Below are 20,372 nucleotides of genomic sequence, written 5' to 3' on the forward strand. Positions count from 1 at the left end.
CCTTTTTATAAAATGAAGTACTCTGATTTTTATAAAGCATAAACAAAATCGGTCTTTTCTGGCTGTGATTTTGGGGATGTCACAGCAACATCCGCCAACCACCTGCTGCTAGCAATGGGATCCCTAGCCCCATGGTAGTCTAGAGCTTTGCATGCTTGGAACTCGTTGAATGTCATCGTGCGCACCCCTAACATGGCCACCATCTCGGTACAGAATGCACCCAAACTCTCGTCAATAATCTCCAAAATGCCCTCCTTGACCGTACCGAAGATCACAGGAGTCTGGTCAATGATACTGCGTGTGGTCTCAGATGAAATGAACTCTCTCATCCGATCATTGAGCTGCCTGGGTCCAGAGCCCTCGCCTGATCCCTCGCCTGTTCCAGAATTGCTAACTGATCTAGTGCGTAGCGTCACCATACTGAAAATACACCATAAAAATCATCAGAATACTCATCACCGCCGTATCTATATCCTCTTTCTTTTTCTTGTTGCCAAGGCTCCACAAATACCATTTTCTTTTCGATTTCTCTCAACCCACTGCCATGGAAGAAACACCATCAACTTCTCCTTGTGACGCCTAAAATCAATTTCTTCATGCAAAATCGATTTCTTCATGTTTTTAGGTTAAATATGTGAATTCTCCAACGATTATGGCAGAATATCATCGTCAACTATTGATTGCTAATTAACTTTATGTTGGAATTGAAGAACCATGGTTGCTCGAAACATCACCGTCAAGCAGCTAACCACAAGGTCCATAAACATCGATGGACATGGTCAGACTGCAAACAACCTCTCCTCCTCTTCCCTACGTAAAAAGTATCCACCCTCTATTCGGTCAGAAAACGGTTCGTCGGGAGAAAAGTTTTGGATTCAAGCTATGAAGTGAGACCTCTTTTGTTTACAGGTTCTAACATTTTTTCAGTTTCTCACTATTCTCTTTTTCTTCCACTTAGATTTAGGCGAGAACAAAAATTAAAACAAGACAATGACCTATCTCGATTGAGATTAAACCCCTTTCAGGAAACCGATTCTTGCGTCAACAAGGAACTCTCGATGCGTAAGCAATACCTACAACAACTACTGTTTATGATGCATTTGACAACATCTCCTTCAAATCATTGCACGTTAAGTGTTTGTTCTTATGCCTCTAAGATCCAACAAATGTGAACATAAAAATTTCTTCCTTTTGATTTCTTCTCAAATTCTTGCAGTATGCATTTTACTTTCTTATAGGTGGATCTGCAATATGGACATCTTCATGGGTAGGTATGTTTATTTGTTATAAATTCTTAACCTTTTAGCGATCAATTTGAATTATTCTTGAAAAGGATTGTTAATTTAACATGTTTTTTTTGTATGTGTATGTATGTGTGTGTGCAGAGATATCATGTTGGATGTGGACAAGAGAGAGACAATCAACAAAAATGAGGATCAAATCCATAAGCAACACCGCGTCAAGTTATTCAGTTCTTAGACACTGAAGTCAGAACTTCAGATGTTGTATATGCGATCAATACTAATGTTATTATTGTTCAAGAAGCCATTAGTGAAAAGGTAAAAAAAAATAAAGTCTTTTTGTTGGGTTATGAACTCATACATATGAGATTATTAACTCTATGTGTATGTATGTGTGTGTGTGTGTGTTCAGCTAGGGAATTTTATACACTATATGGCGACATTTTTTTCTAGATTTCTGGTGGGATTCACAGCAATTTCGCAATTGGCGCTTGTGACACATGCCCTGGTGCCTTTAATTGCATTAATTTGAGCTATTCATACAATTACATTAACAAAACTGTCTTTTAAGAGTCAAGAAGCTCTTTCGGAAACTGGAAATCTTGCTGAGCAGGTGTGTTTTATACTTTTATACTGTGTTGCAGAAATCAGTCTAATCGGCCAATTAATCGGCGATTAATCGCTAATCGGACCTCCACCGATGAGATTTATTGCTAACCGGTCATTATAATCGGGTTTGGTCAATATAGGTCAAAGTTGGAATTGATTGGACCTAATCGGACTTAATCGGACCTAATCGGGTTTGGTCAACGCATGTCAAATTCGGACCTAATCGGCCCTAACTGGACTTAATCGGACCTAATCGCCGATTAATCACTTATTTTGTAGGATTAGAGTTAGATTTATAAAATTTTGAATCATTTTCTTAATAATTAATGGTTCCCGATTAATCTTCTGATTAATCCCCGCCTAGCTGATTAATCCTTAATCGCTACTCCACCGATTAGCGATTTTTGCAACCATGCTTTTATATAAATATAATTCCCTTAAATCCATAAACTGAATTAAAGAAAGTAGTAATTTCTCTTTTTTTCCCATGTGAGTTTGCTGAATTTGTGCCTTTGTCAGCAAGGAAACCTTCAATGGGAAAGGGTTTGGTTTTCTGATTTTCTAAGTTATTTTAGATCAATTTCACCTTTTTTTTGTTCTTTAAGGAGAAAGAGGTTAGCAGAGATGCAACAAACAATGAAAATTTCAAACTTGAACATGCCTACTATACTTTCTTTCATAAAATCCTTTCTTGATCTATCATAGGTATGTGATGTTACTCCTTATGTTGAAGAGCACCCTGGTGGTCATTTAATTTAGCATGATGGTGATGCAATTATGGCTCATGTTGGCAATGACTCAACTGAAGACTTTTTTGGGTAGGTTTCAATGCATTTGAGATGATATTAAATTATTGATGACGCATAATGATAGTAATCTATTTTAGCTGATAGTTTTCCCTTTATATAATCGATTTGAAGATAATTAGATTAATTTGCACTAACGTTGATCTTAAGGACTTATGTAATTTTTCTTCAATTTGCTCATTTCCTCCTAAATTTATTTTCTAACTATTATTGAAATTATATGGAGTTTGTTGATAACGGATTAACATGGAAAATGACAAAAGAAAAAAGACCTGATAAATAAGTTGTCAAGCATGTTCCCTGGTTTTCATTTTCATTACATAATTTTGATATACATATTGTAATATATTTTTCTTTTTTGGATTTCAACAAGGATACAAAAGATAAAGGATGGTTCATTGATCCATATTTACATGGAATTATAACTAAATTTTCTGTTTTTTTTTCGAGATTTGTAGACATTATGTCTTCCGTTTTCTCGAGGGAAGCTTAGTGGTGTGTGACATATAAAATTAGTGATTTTTGCAGCCAAATGAAAGCTATTAATCGGCCGATCTGACTATCAACGCGGCTAAATCATCGTATTTGTCAAAAGCCAAGTTGTCACTATAAAGACCTTATTGTTAAATTATAAGCTTAAAGTGAAATCGACTTGAAATAAACTTATTTGTGGTATGTTCTGTTGTTGGTGCTTTTGCTGCTCAACTGTTATTATGTCTCCCTAGAGCTATCTTCAAGCTTGCGTTCCATGGACTTTTTCACCATTTCCAATATACCTACAGGATCAAACAGGTATGGTATGCTGATCAAAACTAAATTGTACATGTATTTAAGGGTAACAAATTCTACTCTAAAACTGATTAGGGGTGATTATTATTGCTTTCTTCAATGTTTCTTATTTTTTATTGTTTGAACCTACTTTTGAATATGATGGCATGTTTCTTGCATGTTTGAAGATTTTTAGATATTAATACTGAATTTTTTGTTTGTGTATGTTGAGTCGTTCAAATGTTTTCTACTTTTATATCTGGAATCTTCATTTTACTTAGGGTTACTGACACTCTAGCCCAACAAAGTTTCGTATAATGGTTTAAATGGTTACTCGTGACTATTTTTTGCATTTTAAGGGCATAAACTTGTTATTTGTTGGTTTAAAAGGGCAATCTTGAAAAAATGAAGGGGTCAACCGGTGACCCCATCCTACTTGGCATTCCACATCATATGCAATAAAGCGATTACATTGCCACGTGTGCACAATAGTTAATGAGAGATACTGTACGTTTAAACCCCTCAACTGTCCCCTTCTTTCACTTTTGTCTATAACTTCCGCATCGGACTTCGTTGTTGATTTGTTCTTCGGTCCTATCCTTTTCTTCAAGTGTTAGTCACTCAAATTGGGAAACTTTGTTGTTGCTATGGCCGTTTTCATGAAGATTGATCTACATTTTGCTGGAATTTTTACCAGGTATCCCTCTATTACTTACACAGATGGAGCAGAGCAACAATTTGATGATGTTGATTTTGCTGGAATAGACAAGAAGGAATTTGTCGAGTTCCTTGAAAGATTCGCATGTGAGATATGCGTGAATGTGTACTTTTGCATGCCCGATATTGTTTTTCCTGATGGTTTAAGGTTAATCGCGAATGACATGGATTACATGGAAATAATCGAAGTAGGGTATGCTTTTGATTGTGTAATCGATGTATATATGGACCATCTTGGTGTTAATGTACATCAATGGAATCTTGAAGAGCAAGCAGAAGTTGGCAGTTCTTTGGACCAATTATCTGGTGCAAATGAAGATCGTGAAGAAGTTCACAGTCGTATAAATATGAATGATGGTATCAACATGCAAGATTTACATGGTGGTATGGATGATATCCCACGTCCAAACGAGGATTTGCAAGGAGAGCAAGATGATGACATTCACATGGAATGGGACAGTGATCATGATGAGTGCATTGCTATAAACAAGACAAAGGAGGATGAGTTTCTGAGTAAGTTGTGCCCAAAGGAGCAAGTCACCCCAGACAGTCCACCTCGTGAAGATACATATGATCCACCAGATGAAGTTTAGGTAATTTCTACTGACCAGGCTATTTACAATGAGAATGTTCATTGGAAAAAGCAAAAACCTGTATTAGGTATGAGATTTGTGAGTCCTAAACAACTTAAACATATGATGTGTAACTATGTTGTAGCAAATGTTTATCAGTTGTGTTACAAAAAAATGATAGTAGGAGGTTGTCAATGAAATGTTGTTATGGGCAGTGCAAGTTTAGGATGTGGGCTTCTTGGATGAATGAGGAAAAGTCTTTCTAGATAAAGAGTCTTATAAATGAGCATAATTGTGCAAGAAACTTCAAGTTAGGTTCAATTGTCAATTATTCATGGATAGGTACCCATTACACAACACAATTCTTATAGAAACAAAAGGTTAGTGTGAGGCTACTTAGGGATGAGGTTAAAGAGAAATTTGGTATAGATGTGAGTATGTAACAGTGTAGAAGAGCAAATAAGTATGCAATTGAACTGATTGAAGGAACATTAGTGGAGCATTATGCAAAGTTGTGGTCATATGGTGAGGAGATTAGAAGATCAAATCCAGGATCAACAGTTAAAATTGATGTCAATTCTATGCCAGATGGTAAGAATTATTTTAGCAAACTTTATTTGTGTTTTGATGGGCTTAAGCAAGGGTGGAGAGGGAGTTGTAGAAGGGTTATAAATTTAGATGGATGTTTCTTAAAGGGCTTATGTAGTGGTGAGCTCATATTTGTTGTAGGAAGAGATGCCAATAATCACATATTTCCAATTGCATGGGTAGTTGTCTGTGTAGAGAACAAAGAAAATTGGAAATGGTTTCTGGAAAACCTTAGAGATGACTTGCAACTGAATGATGGTTTTTGTATAACATTAATGTCAGATCGGCATAAGGTTACTAGTTTTACTTCATATTTTAATAAATTCTAGTTCCATACCCTTTATATAATTTGTTACCATTGTTGCACAGGGGCTGTTAGAGGCTGTGAAGGAAATATTGCCTATAGGCAGTATGCAAGGCATATTGTTGCCAACTTTAGGAAAAGATTCAGTGGTGTGGATTATGAAAACATGTTTTGGAAGGCAAGCAAGGTATCCACTGAGCCTTTATTCAATGCTACCATGAAGGAGATTTAAGTGCTTAACCCTGCAGCCTTTGCTTATCTTATGGACACCAACCCCAAATCTTGGAGTAGAGCGTTTTTTCAAGAGGGAAAGATGTGTGGTGCAGTGGAGAATGGGTTATCTAAGAGCTTCAACAGTGTGATAAGAGATGCTAGGAAAAAGCCAATCATCACCATGTTAGATGAGATTAGATTGTATGTTATGGAGAGAATATACTATTTAAAGATTAAAGGTAGTTCATGGCCTAATTACAAGCCTTGCCCAACAATTACACTCCTTCTGAATCAATTAAAAAAACGCACAAAGGTACTTTCTAAACTCTAAACTCATAAATTAATATAATTACTTATGTTATGCCTACACTAGGTATTGGCAGGTTTTACCAAGTGGTCTTAACCAATTTGAAACAAGAAACATGGCTGAGTCCTATGTTGTTAACCTGGACAAGAAGACTTGCACTTGTAGAGTGTGGCAACTTAATGGGTATGGATGTGTGCATTCAGTTGCAACTATATCATTCCTCAATAGAGATGTTGGTGGTTATGTTGATACAATGTTCTATGGAGTAGTCTACAAGAACACCTATAAGTATCTAATTCAGGGGATGAATGGTAGCAACATGTGGCCAACTACTGACTTCATACCACCTCTTCCACCAATGAAGAGAAGAATGCTAGGTAGACCCTGATGGGTTTTAGCCATAAGAACTTTCCTATGTGCGCATGCAAAACCCTATTGCTTGGATCTAGGCTTTCTAATAAACATGCTTTTGAAACCAAGACTTCTAATGGCTAATTAGGTCAAATAACAAAATTGAAACAGATCTAGAATCATACCTTTGAATCCCTTGTTGATCTTGTTTGTCTTGGAGCTTCTAGAGTCACAATTGTCACTCCTCTAATGGCTTACAAACACCAATAGCAAGCAAGATGATTTAGGAGAGAGGAGAGGGGAGGAATTCGGCCAGAGTATCCTTGCTTAAGGTTGTGTGTCGAATTCCCTCACCCCTAGGGTCTATTTATACTTGTAGACTCCTTAAGGGTTTCACCCTAAACCCTAATTGGATAATCTTCTCTTAAGGCTATCCAAATCCATTCCATAGATAACCCTATGGACGATTTTGAGCTATCCTAAAGCTCTTAGAATCCGTCCAAGGTCAACCCTAATGGATTTACAGTCTAAAGTCTAACTATCAAACAATTGACAGTTTATACCCTCTTATTCAATTAATCTCTTTAAGTCACCAAATTAATACCAATTAATTTATGACTTATATTAATCAAATAGCTAAATATTATTCCTTATAATATTTACTCTCTCTTAATAAATCATCCTTCAAGTTGCTATGGTGAAGGCAACCCAAAAGGACCATGCACAACCGAATATAGTTACAGCCTTAGACACTATTCCAACAGTCTCCCACTTGGATAAGTCTAGTAACTATACAAGTACAATTCGGTTTGCAATCGTAGCTCTCAAAGACGCTGTCAACTCTGATCTAATCAATCTTGTCCTTTAGATAAGGGATCGTACAGTCCTCTGTTAGATATCATGCTGACAATCCTATGGAATGGTTAGTCAAGCATTTAGATTTCTCGATCTCCGATTTATTTGACATAGAACTTAATCGAACACATCAATTTAGTTCTGACCGGGCCCGGCACATAAGTCAAATCAAATCATCGAGTGGCCAAGATATCTCTTCTACCATCTTAGGATAAAATTTACAAATAAACTTCGACTTATATGCATTTACTTATTCATTAACCAACTATACACAACAATGCGTTTTATAACATCAAGTTACTGATGCGTTTTCGCATTATCAATGCACAATCAATTAACAAATAATAAACCATATATCTAGGTTTTAAGACCATATGATATTATCGTCTTGCGATCACCTTTTATATCGTATTCCATAAGGTGATTCCAGCAAGCGCGGGTTTATTCCAATGCTCAAAACTAGTTCATAAGCACTCATGAACGTTGCAGCAACCCTTGCTATGTCTAACACCATTTAGACATTCTACACACCAATTCATGACAATCTTCATTCATATCTACTCCCAACATATGAACGATTGTGGACCATTTGAATAATTCGATTATTCCTAATAAATTCAATTATTCTGGAAGTCAAAACATGCAAAGTGAAACAATAGTTAAACATGTGACAGTAACTTTACTCATAAATAAAACTCCTTTATTTAATCATCAAATGTTAATTACATTTATCTATTATACGTTTCTAATACTATCTAATCTATACTAATATCATCCTTCAGCCCAATACTCCTAGCATGCTGCAAGTGTTTAACCCTACTCAGTCCCTTCGTAAGCGGATCTGCTGGGTTATCTTCTGATGATATCCTCTTCACTACGAGTTGTCCTTCTTCTACACGATGTCTAATGAAGTGATATTTTCTGTCGATATGTCGAGATCTACCATGATCCCTCGGTTCCTTGGTCAAGGCAACCGCACCTTCGTTATCACAGAAAATCTCCATGGGCTCCTTTATGGCCGGCACAACTCCAAGATCACCGATGAAGTTCTTTAGCCATATTGCCTCCTTCGACGCTTCGCTCGCTGCGATGTACTCTGATTCGCACGTTGAATCAGCTACGGTTTCCTGCTTGGAACCTTTCCATGTCACTGCTCCTCCATTTAGGGTAAAGACCCAGCCCGACTGCGAGCGGTAGTTGTCCCTGTCGGTCTGAAAGCTGGCGTCACTATACCCTCGCACCTTCAAGTCATCACTCCCTCCAAGGACTAAGAACCATTCTTTCGTCCTCCGAAGGTACTTAAGGATGTTCTTCACCGCAATCCAATGTGCTTTGCCAGGATTCCCTTGATATCTGCTAACCATGCTCAAAGCAAAGGCTACATCAGGGCGAGTACAAGTCATAGCGTACATGATTGAGCCAACTGCGGAAGCGTATGGTACTCGGCTCATTTCTGCTATCTCAGCTTCGGTACTCGGACTTTGAGTCTTACTCAACTTGGCATTTCCTTGTATCGGTAATTCTCCCTTCTTTGAGTTTTCCATACTAAAACGTTTTAGTACCTTCTCCAAGTAAGTATTCTGACTAAGTCCAATTAGTCTCTTACTTCTTTCTCTTACTATCCTTATTCCCAAAATGTAAGAAGCCTCTCCGAGGTCTTTCATAGCGAAGCACTTCCCGAGCCAGGATTTAACCTCCTGCAGAGTCGGGATGTCGTTTCCTATGAGCAATATGTCATCGACATATAGAATGAGGAAACTTACTATACTCCCACTGGCTTTGACATATACACAAGATTCGTCTTCGCTTCGTACAAATCCAAACTCTTTGACTTTCTCATCGAAGCAAAGATTCCATCTGCGAGACGCTTGCTTAAGTCCATAAATGGACTTCTCAAGCTTACACACTCTATTCGGATGCTTCGGATCCACAAACCCCTCTGGCTGAGCCATGTAAACATCCTCAGCCAACTTTCCGTTAAGGAAAGCAGTCTTGACATCCATTTGCCAAATCTCATAATCATGAAATGCGGCAATTGCTAGCATCACTCTAATAGATTTAATCTTCGCAACTGGTGAGAAGGTCTCATCATAGTCAACTCCGGGAGTTTGAGTAAAGCCCTTCGCGGCCAATCGCGCTTTATATGTGTGTACGTTCCCATCCACGTCGGTCTTCTTCTTGAAGATCCACTTGCACCCTACGGTCTTACGTTTGGGCACATAATCAACCAAATTCGAAACTTGGTTATCGTACATGGATTGGATCTCGCTATCCATCGCCTCTTTCCATTTCGCAGACTCCGGGCCTGCCATGGCTTCCTTATAGCTATTAGGTTCATCAAGATTTACTAGTGTACCATCACTAATATACGTGTCCCCTTCGGTAGTAATATGAAAACCATAAAACTGGGGATGAACTCTAACTCTATCGGAATGTCTAAGAGGTAAGGATTCGTCAATCGGTTCAACCGGAGTTTCCTCCTCGGGTTGAATGCCAGCGGTAAAGGTTCCTTCATCTATCGACTCTTGAATCTCTTCAAGTTCGACTTGCCTCCCACTGTCTCCTTGGTTCATGAGTTCTCTCTCTCGGAAAACTCCTCTCCTCGCAACAAAGATCACATTATCTTTCGGTCTATAGAAGAGATATCCAAAGGAAGTTTGCGGGTAGCCGATGAAAATACATCACTCACTTCGAGGTTCAAGCTTGTCGTGAGTATCTCGTCTTACGAAAGCCTCGCAACCCCAAACCTTGATATGTGCCAACGAAGGAGCTTTCCCCGTCCACATCTCGTGAGGTGTTTTGGCAACCTTCTTAGTAGGGACTCGGTTAAGGATATGGGCGGCAGTCTCTAAGGCATACCCCCAAAAGAAGATAGGTAGTGAAGCACGACTCATCATAGAGCGAACCATATCCAATAAGGTTCGATTACGCCTTTCTGCCACACCATTCAGTTGCGGTGTCCTAGGAGGTGTCAATTGCGAAACTATTCCACACTCCTTGAGATACTCGTGGAATTCAAGACTTAGGTACTCTCCTCCTCGATTGGTTCGAAGCATCTTGATTTTCCTGCCCAATTGATTCTCCACTTCATTCTTGAACTCTTTGAACTTTTCAAAGGTTTCTGACTTTTGCTTGATTAAGTAGATATACCCATATCTACTATAGTCATCGGTAAAAGTCACATAGAAGCGGTTCCCATCCTTCGTGGTGGATCTAAAGGGTCCACATACATCGGTATGTATTAGGTCCAATAGGCCCTCACCCCTTTCACAAGTACTCGTGAAGGGTGACTTAGTCATCTTTCCAAGTAAACAAGACTTGCATGTGTCATCTTCCCTAAGGTCGAATGACTCCAACACTCCATCCTTTTGGAGTTGGGCTATGCGTTTCTTGTTGACATGTCCAAGACGTCAATGCCACAAGGATGATTTATCCATACTCGTGGAAGAATCAATATTTAAAACATCATTGCCTAAGTTATCAACAATCATAACAGTTTCATATATTCCATTACATGGTATAGCTTCAAAATAAAAGACACTATTTAGATAAGCCAAAATAGAACCATTCTCATTATTAAAAGAAAATCTAAATCCTTGTCTATATAAACCATGAAATGAAATGATGTTTCTAGCCATTTCTGGCGAATAGCAACAATTGTTTAAATCTAAAACTAAACTATTCTTAAGCACTAAAGAATACACTCCAATCTTGGTCACAGGCGACGATCTTCTGTTCCCCATGATTAGATTGATCCTTCCTTGCTCCACATCCCTACTTCTTCTTAGTCCCTACACATTAGAACAAATGTGATAACCACAACCGGTGTCAAGAACCCAAGAAATAGCATGATTAGAATCGTTAGATTTGATTGCATATATACCTGCGAAAGATGGCTTGATCTTTCCTTCCTTGATGGCTTGCAGGTAGTCCGGGCAGCTTCGCTTCCAATGTCCTATCTTGTGGCAGTGGTGGCACTCTGCCTCCTTCGGGTTAGAGCAGGGCTTAGAGGGATCAACTTTGGTCCCACTAGAAGAGGAACCATCTCGGGCTTTCACCTTGCGATAGTTACTTGAAGAAGCTTTCCTCTTCTTTCCCTTCCCTTGACCAATAGCCAAGACAGGAGCAGCGGATGGATTGGGAGTAGGTGCAACAGACTTGTCCTTGAAGTTGCTCTCAGCAACCCTCAAAAGACCTTGGAGTTTACTTAGAGTGACCTCCTCTTTGTTCATGTGGTAGGTCATCCTAAATTGGTTGTACATCGGAGGCAACGAGTGAAGCACCATGTCGATCGCCAAGTCTTCGCCAAAGTCAACGTTTAACTTGCGAAGGCGGTCGACATACCTTTGCATCTTTTGCAAGTGCACGGTAAGCGATTCTCCATGACCCATCTTGGCGGAAATCATGTTAGTGAAAATCTCGTAACGCTCTTGCCTCGCGTTTTGGTGGTACCTCTCCAACAAGTCTTGATGCATCTCGTATGGATACATGTCCTCGTAGGACTTTTGGAATTCGGAGTTCATGGTGGCGATCATGATGCAATGTACTTTCGTTGCATCTCGCTCGTGGGTTTCGAAAGCGGTGATTTCTTCGGGAGTAGCAACTTCGGGGTTGATTTTCTCGAGCTTCTCATCGAGGACATACTCTTTATCCTCATAGCGAGCAATGGTGCGAATGTATCTTATCCATTCGCTAAAGTTCGTTCCATCGAAGGTGACCTTTTGGCAAAGGCTCATCAACGTGAAAGAACTAGCAGCAGCGTTGTTTGCGTTTGACATCTATAGAAAGGACAAAGATAGATTAGAACAAGAATCCCTAATTATCACCCAATAAGAAAATTAGGGCTAGGATCCAACAATAACATTTACATACTAGAAAAGGGATGCCGTAATCTAACATGCAAATAAATTGAAGGTAAGTGAATGACGATTCACTAATTCTCCATCACAAAACATAAACTATTAGTCCTAAGTGTCTTTGAGAATTCCTAGGTTCGGATGAGATTCATTGAACTATTCAATGGCATGTTTAAATCTCGATATGCCCCTCTTGTTTGTGACTGGGATGCCGAGGATCACAAAGCGGGTGTGAATTACCATGCAAATTCATATGGTGCCTTCATTGTAACAATCACCTATTCGATGTGCCGGTAAACCACACACGCTCCATCGAACTATGATGAACAATGAATCACCCTTTGCCACCTTCGCTTAGAACCAATTAGTGTGCCGGTAAACCACACACGCTCCACTAACATCTTAGCAAGGTGCAAAGTGTAATTTCATGGGATTGCATCAATTCACTTTTCCTAAAGTAACTAAGACTGGGAAATTTTAAAAGGAAGTTTAGTTACTTCGTATTTCCTATTATACTTTTAATGAGAGGATGAGGTTGCCCTATCCTACCCGTTCGGCTAACGACCCTCCACCAATTAAGCAAGCGGTGGGTGTGAGTGTACACCCATTAAGCGCCATTTTATAGGCCGCAACCTTATACCCACCTTATAGATCGGCTTCGTGAATGAGGCCTACTAGCGGTAAGACTAGCATTTAGTTATACATATATATTATTCTAGTAATATCATATAAGTATAGGGTTGCATTTTAAACTTTTCAAAATCTAGGGTTTGAAATTTAAGTTGTCTAAATTAAAACTTTTAATCACAAATATAAATTTCAAAACTTTAGGGTAGGTTTTAAACATTTAAAAACATGGAGGATCAAATAACAAATAATTCCAATTAACAATTTAATATTCTAATTATCTTTATTTGATTTATCTTGATTTCTTTGAAGATAATTACCAAAATAATTAATCATTATCATATAAGGAAATTAAATATTTTATAAGATGATAAATATCTTTAATTAGATCAAGATAACAATCATATTTATCAAAAAATCGGATTTAGATTGATCTAATATGATTAAGGAAAGTTTCCATAAGATAATTATGAAAAAATCCCGAATCTGGCCATTCCTGACGCTTGGACTCACCGAGTGCACAAGGGGACTCGACGAGTCAGGCCTACTCGACGAGTCCACCTTGGAACTCGACGAGTCAGTGACTCAAAACCCAAAAATTCGAATTTTGCAGGTTTGTTTCAGTTAATCAAGCAACAATTTAAAGAAAACCAATCTAGGCTCTGATACCACTGATGGGTTTTAGCCATAAGAACTTTCCTATGTGCGCATGCAAAACCCTATTGCTTGGATCTAGGCTTTCTAATAAACATGCTTTTGAAACCAAGACTTCTAATGGCTAATTAGGTCAAATAACAAAATTGAAACAGATCTAGAATCATACCTTTGAATCCCTTGTTGATCTTGTTTGTCTTGGAGCTTCTAGAGTCACAATTGTCACTCCTCTAATGGCTTACAAACACCAATAGCAAGCAAGATGATTTAGGAGAGAGGAGAGGGGAGGAATTCGGCCAGAGTATCCTTGCTTAAGGTTGTGTGTCGAATTCCCTCACCCCTAGGGTCTATTTATACTTGTAGACTCCTTAAGGGTTTCACCTTAAACCCTAATTGGATAATCTTCTCTTAAGGCTATCCAAATCCATTCCATAGATAACCCTATGGACGATTTTGAGCTATCCTAAAGCTCTTAGAATCCGTCCAAGGTCAACCCTAATGGATTTACAGTCTAAAGTCTAACTATCAAACAATTGACAGTTTATACCCTCTTATTCAATTAATCTCTTTAAGTCACCAAATTAATACCAATTAATTTATGACTTATATTAATCAAATAGCTAAATATTATTCCTTATAATATTTACTCTCTCTTAATAAATCATCCTTCAAGTTGCTATGGTGAAGGCAACCCAAAAGGACCATGCACAACCGAATATAGTTACAGCCTTAGACACTATTCCAACAGACCCAAGGTTAACAGAAGAAGAGATGCATCAGAGAAGCTACCAAGGCACATTGTGTCTAAGGCAAGAAAAAAAATATCATGCAGTGTTTGTAAAAATGTGGGGCATAACAAGGTCACATGTCCTCAAGCTGAAAGACCTCAAGTGCAAAAACCTAAAGTTGGCAGGAGGCCCAAACTAAATGTTAAAAAAAGGAAAACAGGTGTCAATGGAAAAGGTGAAGCAGCAAGAGGGGTCAATGAAAAAGGTGAAGGAGCAGGAGGTGTCAATGGAAAAGAGAAAGGTGAAGGAGCAGGAGGTGTCAATGAAGGGCAAAATGGTCAAGGAGCAAAATCAGTGCACGAAGGGCAAAAGGGTCAAGGAGCAACAATTGTTGCTGCTGGAAGGATATCTAAAAGAAAGAAATCAGAGAGAATCATAAAGATGAAACTTGCTAAGAGGTGAAGGGCAAAGATAGGAAAGGAGAAACAAGTGCAAACCCATTAGAGCTTAATGATTAGGATCTTATTTTGTTTTAGTTGTTATCTTTTAACTTGGGTGTGTTTGGTTGGATTTAAGTGTTAAGTTTGGTATTGGGATGTAGTAGGTTATTAAGTTTGGAATTAGACAAGTTGTTATGTTTTAAATTTGTTGTGTTTGGTTGGATTTAAGTGTTAACTTTGTTTAATTTGATTGTTCATATTTCGTACATACAAAACACATCAAACCCCAAATATAACCACTTCAATTAAATAAAGTACATTACAGATTACATAACAACTTAAAGGAAATAAAGTACATTACAAGTTTCGAAAGACATCAAAGTGCATTACAAGATGCATAACAAGACAACTGGTCCGACTGACCTTCATTACAACTTGTACATGATTAAACAAAAAAAAAAACCCAACTACATACTAGGTAAACCTACAACTTAAAGACCTCAGCCTGAAGCTTTTTGTTGGACTTATACAACCCATTTATGATCAAACCTTCACTGTTGCACTCCATTTCATCAACCCAAGCTATAAAACCTGAACGAGCATCCTGATTCCAAGTATTTGCTTCAATTAACACATCTTAAAAAAGTAGGGTTAACACCAAAATTTGAATAACTGGTAAATTACCTTTTTCGGGCATGCATAAAAGGGCCTTCCCATGTTATTGGTAGTACGATATGTTCTTATTATAGCCTCAGCTCCACATCCACATTGCATGTTCTTCATTATGTACCTTCACAGTGAAGAGTATTTGAAGAAGAAAACAATGTGCTAGAATGAATGCAAGAAGGTATGTATGAAGGAGCAGTGCATAAAAAAGACTATATTACCCCCACTGTGTAAAAGACTATATTACCCCCACTATTGCACTTTCAACGAATCCGTTTATCAAACTTAAGAACTAATTCAGATAAAAAACAATCGGCAAAGAACATCAGACATCTTCAGATCACAAACAATCGGCAAAGAACATCAGACATCTTTACAAAACACCTATCATTTTGATAGGTCTTTCATTAATCATTCGATTTCACTTACAAAATGCCTATCATTACGATAGGACTTTTACATATTTCGCCAAAATAAACAGAAATAAAAGAAAAAAATTAAGACACACAAATACTACATACTAATAACCTTCTTAACCATTAACCACCTTAGTTGCAGATCAACCCATCACCAAAGCTTAACAAGGAAATAGAGCACAACAACCAGCAACAAGAGCATCCCCAACATCATGCCACCCAAAGCAACACCAACGACTTTAAACTTTTGATCATGGTCATCCAGCTTGTGCTGGAGACTGATGTGGTCGATCCTACAAACGATATACTCTTGTCCTAGCTGCTCCTTCAACCTTTTCATTTCAGTTTGGTTTTCTGTAATCTTCGGACCACAATCACAGAAGATTGAGTGGAGCACATTGTAGTTGATGTCTTCACCAGAATTTATAGTTGGGTGAAGGTAGTGGAGCCGACATTGTTGCTTTTTAAGGGTTCTTCCACAAGATTGTTTGCCCGAAAATGGTAAACAAGTTTCAGATTTGTTTTACTTCAAACCCCGCATGCGTATGTCTCCTTATAATTCGAGACTTGTGCCTGGGACTCAATTGAATCGACAGTGAAAGGTTGTTGGGGTGTTGGTGGACATTAAAGACGATAATTACTAATCTGCATGTGCCAGCTTATGTGTCATCGAGTCAACTCGGTATTGACTTAGTGAGTTACCTCATATGTATACATGGCAAGTGACGAGGCAAGTTTACCTGCTAAAATGGGTAAGATGACTTTCTCAATCGGTCATCAACAAGTTTAAGCCCTTAAAACGCAAAAAGTAGTCACGAGGGACCATTTAAACCATTATACGTAACGTAGTTGGGCTAGAGTGACAATAACCCTTTTACTTATTTTTCCATTCAAAATACAAATAACCCTTTTACTTATTTTTCCATTCGAAATATAGGTTTGTCTTGAATTTCATTTTACTTATTTTTCCATTCAAAATGAAGGTTTGTAAAGGTCTCATGGACAATAGTGGCTTAACATGATTAGGAAAACCATGGATGAAGGTTGTGTGTTGGTTCTTTTGGCATGCTCGTTGGAGTTAGGAATGACAATGGGGCGGGTTCAGGACGGGTCATGGTTTCCTAAATCCGCCCTAATATCTTTCGGGTATCTTATCGGGGCGCCCCATCGGGTTCGGGTTTTCCCGTCAGGTTTCGAGTATCTTATCGGGTTTAAAATAATTCATAATGAAATCCTTATTCCATTTAAGGGTACCTCAATGTCTTTAAAAAAAATACATGTTATACCCTCCCTTTTAAATTAAAAATATGATGAGTCACTTTAATAAAATTAACTCGACGTTATACTAAAACTTATTTGATTTAAGTTTAGTGTAATACGTCAAAACATAAAAAAGACCATTCACACCGAATTGTTAATAACTAAAAAGATTGTCCACAATAAGTATTTTATCTTTGAATACTTGCAATTAATATATATATATATATATATATATATATATATATATATATATATATATATATATATATATATAATCGGGACGGATCGGATCGGGGCGAGGATAACCCACTCTCTGCCTCGAACCCGATAACGACCCGTTACTCGATCCGAAATAATCGGGTTTCAGGTTTCCCCGTCGGGTTCGGGTTTTTTTGCCATCCCTAATTTGAGTACGTTGATTAAAATTTGTCATTTTCCTTTTTTTTTTTTTTTTTTTTTGGCTCTTTGTAAATGATAGAGCATCCAAAAAGCTCATCAAGCTTCTATAATAATTGACGGGCTCCAACCCCGTAAAACGGGGATCTTTACTAGTTTTAAATTAATTATATTTTTTGAATATGAGAAAACATAAATAATCTATTTAATTATATTCTTTGAATATGAGAAAACATAAATAATCTATTTATTACATCATTAGAAGAGAACTCATTAACTTTGGTTACAATTAATTATATTTTAATATAACGTGGTAATAAACAAAACGAAAAATCGTTATTGACAGATTTAGTGTACTTATTGAAATATAAAATGAGAGGCAAATGTATTTTTATAATAATACTTGATTATTAAAATAAATCTGTAATATTAGGGACCAAAGTCGAAACGAAATACATAAAATCAATTTAACTAATACCCAGAAATTAAGAGAAATTTCAGACCCACGTTTGTGTTCTTGTAAAAATACGATAAATAGCACTAAATACACATCACCTGTTAACTAAACATATCATTTATCCCAGAATAAAACTGTAAAAAAATTGTTATAATAAAATAAAATCGTAAATATCAAATCACACCTTGTTCTTCACCTCAAATCCTCCATTTCCAGATCTTGATTCGAAGATCCACCTTACATTTCACATCGGAAGTTGTCGCCGTCGTTGCTAACTTACCGGTGGGTGCTGTCACCTTAATCCCTTTACAAACCACCCTGATTGGTACTTTTTTAGTGTTAAAGCTTCCGATCTTCACCTTCACCTTCGTATCAAGCTGGATAGTTAATGGCAAACTCTTCTTGTTCTTCAGATCCGATTTCAGATCGCTACTATCATCCACACTCTGTCCACTCGTCGACACAATCGTCCTCAACTTCGTCGTATTCTTCTTAGGCATCATGAACGCCGGTATCGATCCGTCACCGACATCGACTCCTTTCGAATCAATCGAAACGGAGACCAGATCGTAGTAGAACGCGATCTTCTTGTTAGGATTACGAGCAGTGACGGTAAAATTGAATTTAGTGTTGAGTTGATTCGATGAGGTTAGGTTAAATTGAGAGACCTGGAGCGATGAAACAGCGAAGGAAGGGCGGTGGGGGCGGTAGAGGACGTAAAACACACCGCCGGCTATGGCGGCGATGAAGATCAGAAGGAGGATAACGAAAGTAATCCAGAGGCAACAAGAGCAACAACAACTACGGCGGTTGCGGCGGGGTAGAGGACGGTAGACTGGGCGAGTTGAGTTGTAGAGTTGAGCTTTGTTGGCCGGAAACGATGGGTTACCATTACCATTACCATTACCATTGGCGGCGGTGCTGGTGGGGGCGTGACCATTTACTGTTGTTGGTCTGGAAGAAGGATGGATTTTTTCTGCCATTGGATGGAATTGGGCCTAACAATCGCTCTCTGGAGTCGATTTGTAGAAATTATTGGAAGAAATTTTCTTGAAAGCTACGTGTTAGTCGTTGTTGATGATGGAGTAGAGAAGGAGACAGAAAAGGATAGCAACCCTGTAACCAACGCATACGAATCAGAGTGGGGGAGATGATGAAATACTCCAAACCCAAAAAGTCGTCGACACAGTTTGTTTTTTGGTTTATTTTCTATTCTATTTAATAAGTGACAAAAGTAGATATAATAAGACTAAGATTAAATATTAAAAAAACTATGATGATGTCATCCAGGTATAAATCTTTAAAATATATCATTAAAAAAAATTCCTTAACCTCAAATAGGTAAAAGTTTGTATAATCAGAAATGTAAGCTGTGTCAAAGTATAAACTTGGCTTATTGTCATTCTAACCCAACAAAATTCCGTATAATAGTTTAAATGGTTACTCGTGACTATTTTTTGCATTTTAAGAGCATAAAGTTGTTATTTGTTGGTTTAAAAGGGTAATCTTGAAAAAATGAAGGGGTCAACCGGTGACCCCATTCTACATGACATTCCACGTCATATGCAATAAAACCATTACATTGTCACGTGTGCACAGTAGTTAATGAGAGATATTGTACGTTTAAACCCCTCAACTGTCCCCTTCTTTCACGTTCGTCTATAACTTCCGCATCGGGCTTTGTTGTTGATTTGTTCTTCGGTACTATCCTTTTCTTCAAGTGCTAGTCACTCAAATCGGGGAACTTTGTTGTTGCTATGGCCGTTTTCATGAAGATTGATCTACGTTTTACTGGAATTTTTACCAGGTATCCCTCTATTACTTACACAAATGGAGCAGAGCAACGATTTGATGATGTTGATTTTGCTGGAATGGACAAGAAGGAATTTGTCGAGTTCCTTGAAAGATTCGCATGTGAGATATGTGTGAATGTGTACTTTTGCATGCCCAATATTGTTTTTCCTGATGGTTTAAGGTTAATCGCGAATGACATGGATTACATGGAACTAATCGAAGTAGGGTATGCTTCTGATTATGTAATCGATGTATATATGGACCATCTTGGTGTTAATGTACATCAACGGATTCTTGAAGAGCAAGCAGAAGTTGGCAGTTCTTTGGACCAATTATCTGGTGCAAATGAAGATCGTGAAGAAGTTCACAGTCGTATGAATATGGATGATGGTATCGACATGCAAGATTTACATGGTGGTATGGATGATATCCCACGTTCAAACGAGGATTTGCAAGGAGAGCAAGATGATGACATTCATATAGAAGGGGACAATGATCATGATGAGTGCATTCCTATGAACAAGACAAAGGAGGATGAGTTTCTGAGTAGGTTGTGCCCAAAGGAGCAAGTCACCCCAGACAGTCCACCTCGTGAAGATACATATGATCCACCAGATGAAGTTGAGGTAATTTCTACTGACCAGGCTATTTACAATGAGAATGTTCATTGGAAAAAGCAAAAACCTATATTAGGTATGAGATTTGTGAGTCCTAAATAACTTAAACATATGATGTGTAACTATGCTG

General features: G+C 37.9%; 2 protein-coding genes across 8 annotated transcripts; one reads left to right on the plus strand and one right to left on the minus strand.

The window, feature by feature from the left end:
* The first annotated feature begins 495 nt into the window (after nt 1–495).
* On the plus strand, nt 496–4,857 carry LOC144997349 (uncharacterized). 7 transcript variants are annotated; one of them, XM_078957235.1, is made up of 4 exons: nt 496–1,271; nt 1,386–1,559; nt 1,654–3,448; nt 4,122–4,857. In XM_078957235.1, exons 3-4 carry the CDS (start codon nt 3,405–3,407, stop codon nt 4,732–4,734), a joined length of 657 nt encoding a protein of 218 aa, XP_078813361.1. In that variant the 5' UTR covers nt 496–1,271; nt 1,386–1,559; nt 1,654–3,404; the 3' UTR covers nt 4,735–4,857. The 7 variants fall into 7 exon arrangements, with proteins under 7 accessions (XP_078813361.1, XP_078813357.1, XP_078813360.1 ...); XM_078957231.1 differs by having other exon boundaries at nt 1,654–2,668; nt 3,115–4,857; XM_078957234.1 differs by having other exon boundaries at nt 1,654–1,854; nt 2,556–4,857.
* Nucleotides 4,858–17,803: 12,946 nt separating this feature from the next.
* LOC145045512 (NDR1/HIN1-like protein 13) lies at nt 17,804–19,028 on the minus strand. The gene has a single exon (XM_078993833.1). It carries the CDS (start codon nt 18,812–18,814, stop codon nt 18,029–18,031), a length of 786 nt encoding a protein of 261 aa, XP_078849959.1. The 5' UTR covers nt 18,815–19,028; the 3' UTR covers nt 17,804–18,028.
* Between the last annotated feature and the right edge of the window lie 1,344 nt (nt 19,029–20,372).

Source organism: Lactuca saligna, chromosome 5 (assembly GCF_052625555.1).
Source record: "Lactuca saligna cultivar CGN05327 chromosome 5, ASM5262555v1, whole genome shotgun sequence".
Classification (NCBI taxonomy): domain Eukaryota; kingdom Viridiplantae; phylum Streptophyta; class Magnoliopsida; order Asterales; family Asteraceae; genus Lactuca; species Lactuca saligna.

What these genes read in the sequence shown, in the direction of transcription:
- LOC144997349 (XM_078957229.1), top strand. Translation starts at nt 4,072, where the DNA reads ATGGCCGTTTTCATGAAGATTGATCTACATTTTGCTGGAATTTTTACC.
- LOC145045512 (XM_078993833.1), bottom strand. Translation starts at nt 18,814, where the DNA reads ATGGCAGAAAAAATCCATCCTTCTTCCAGACCAACAACAGTAAATGGT.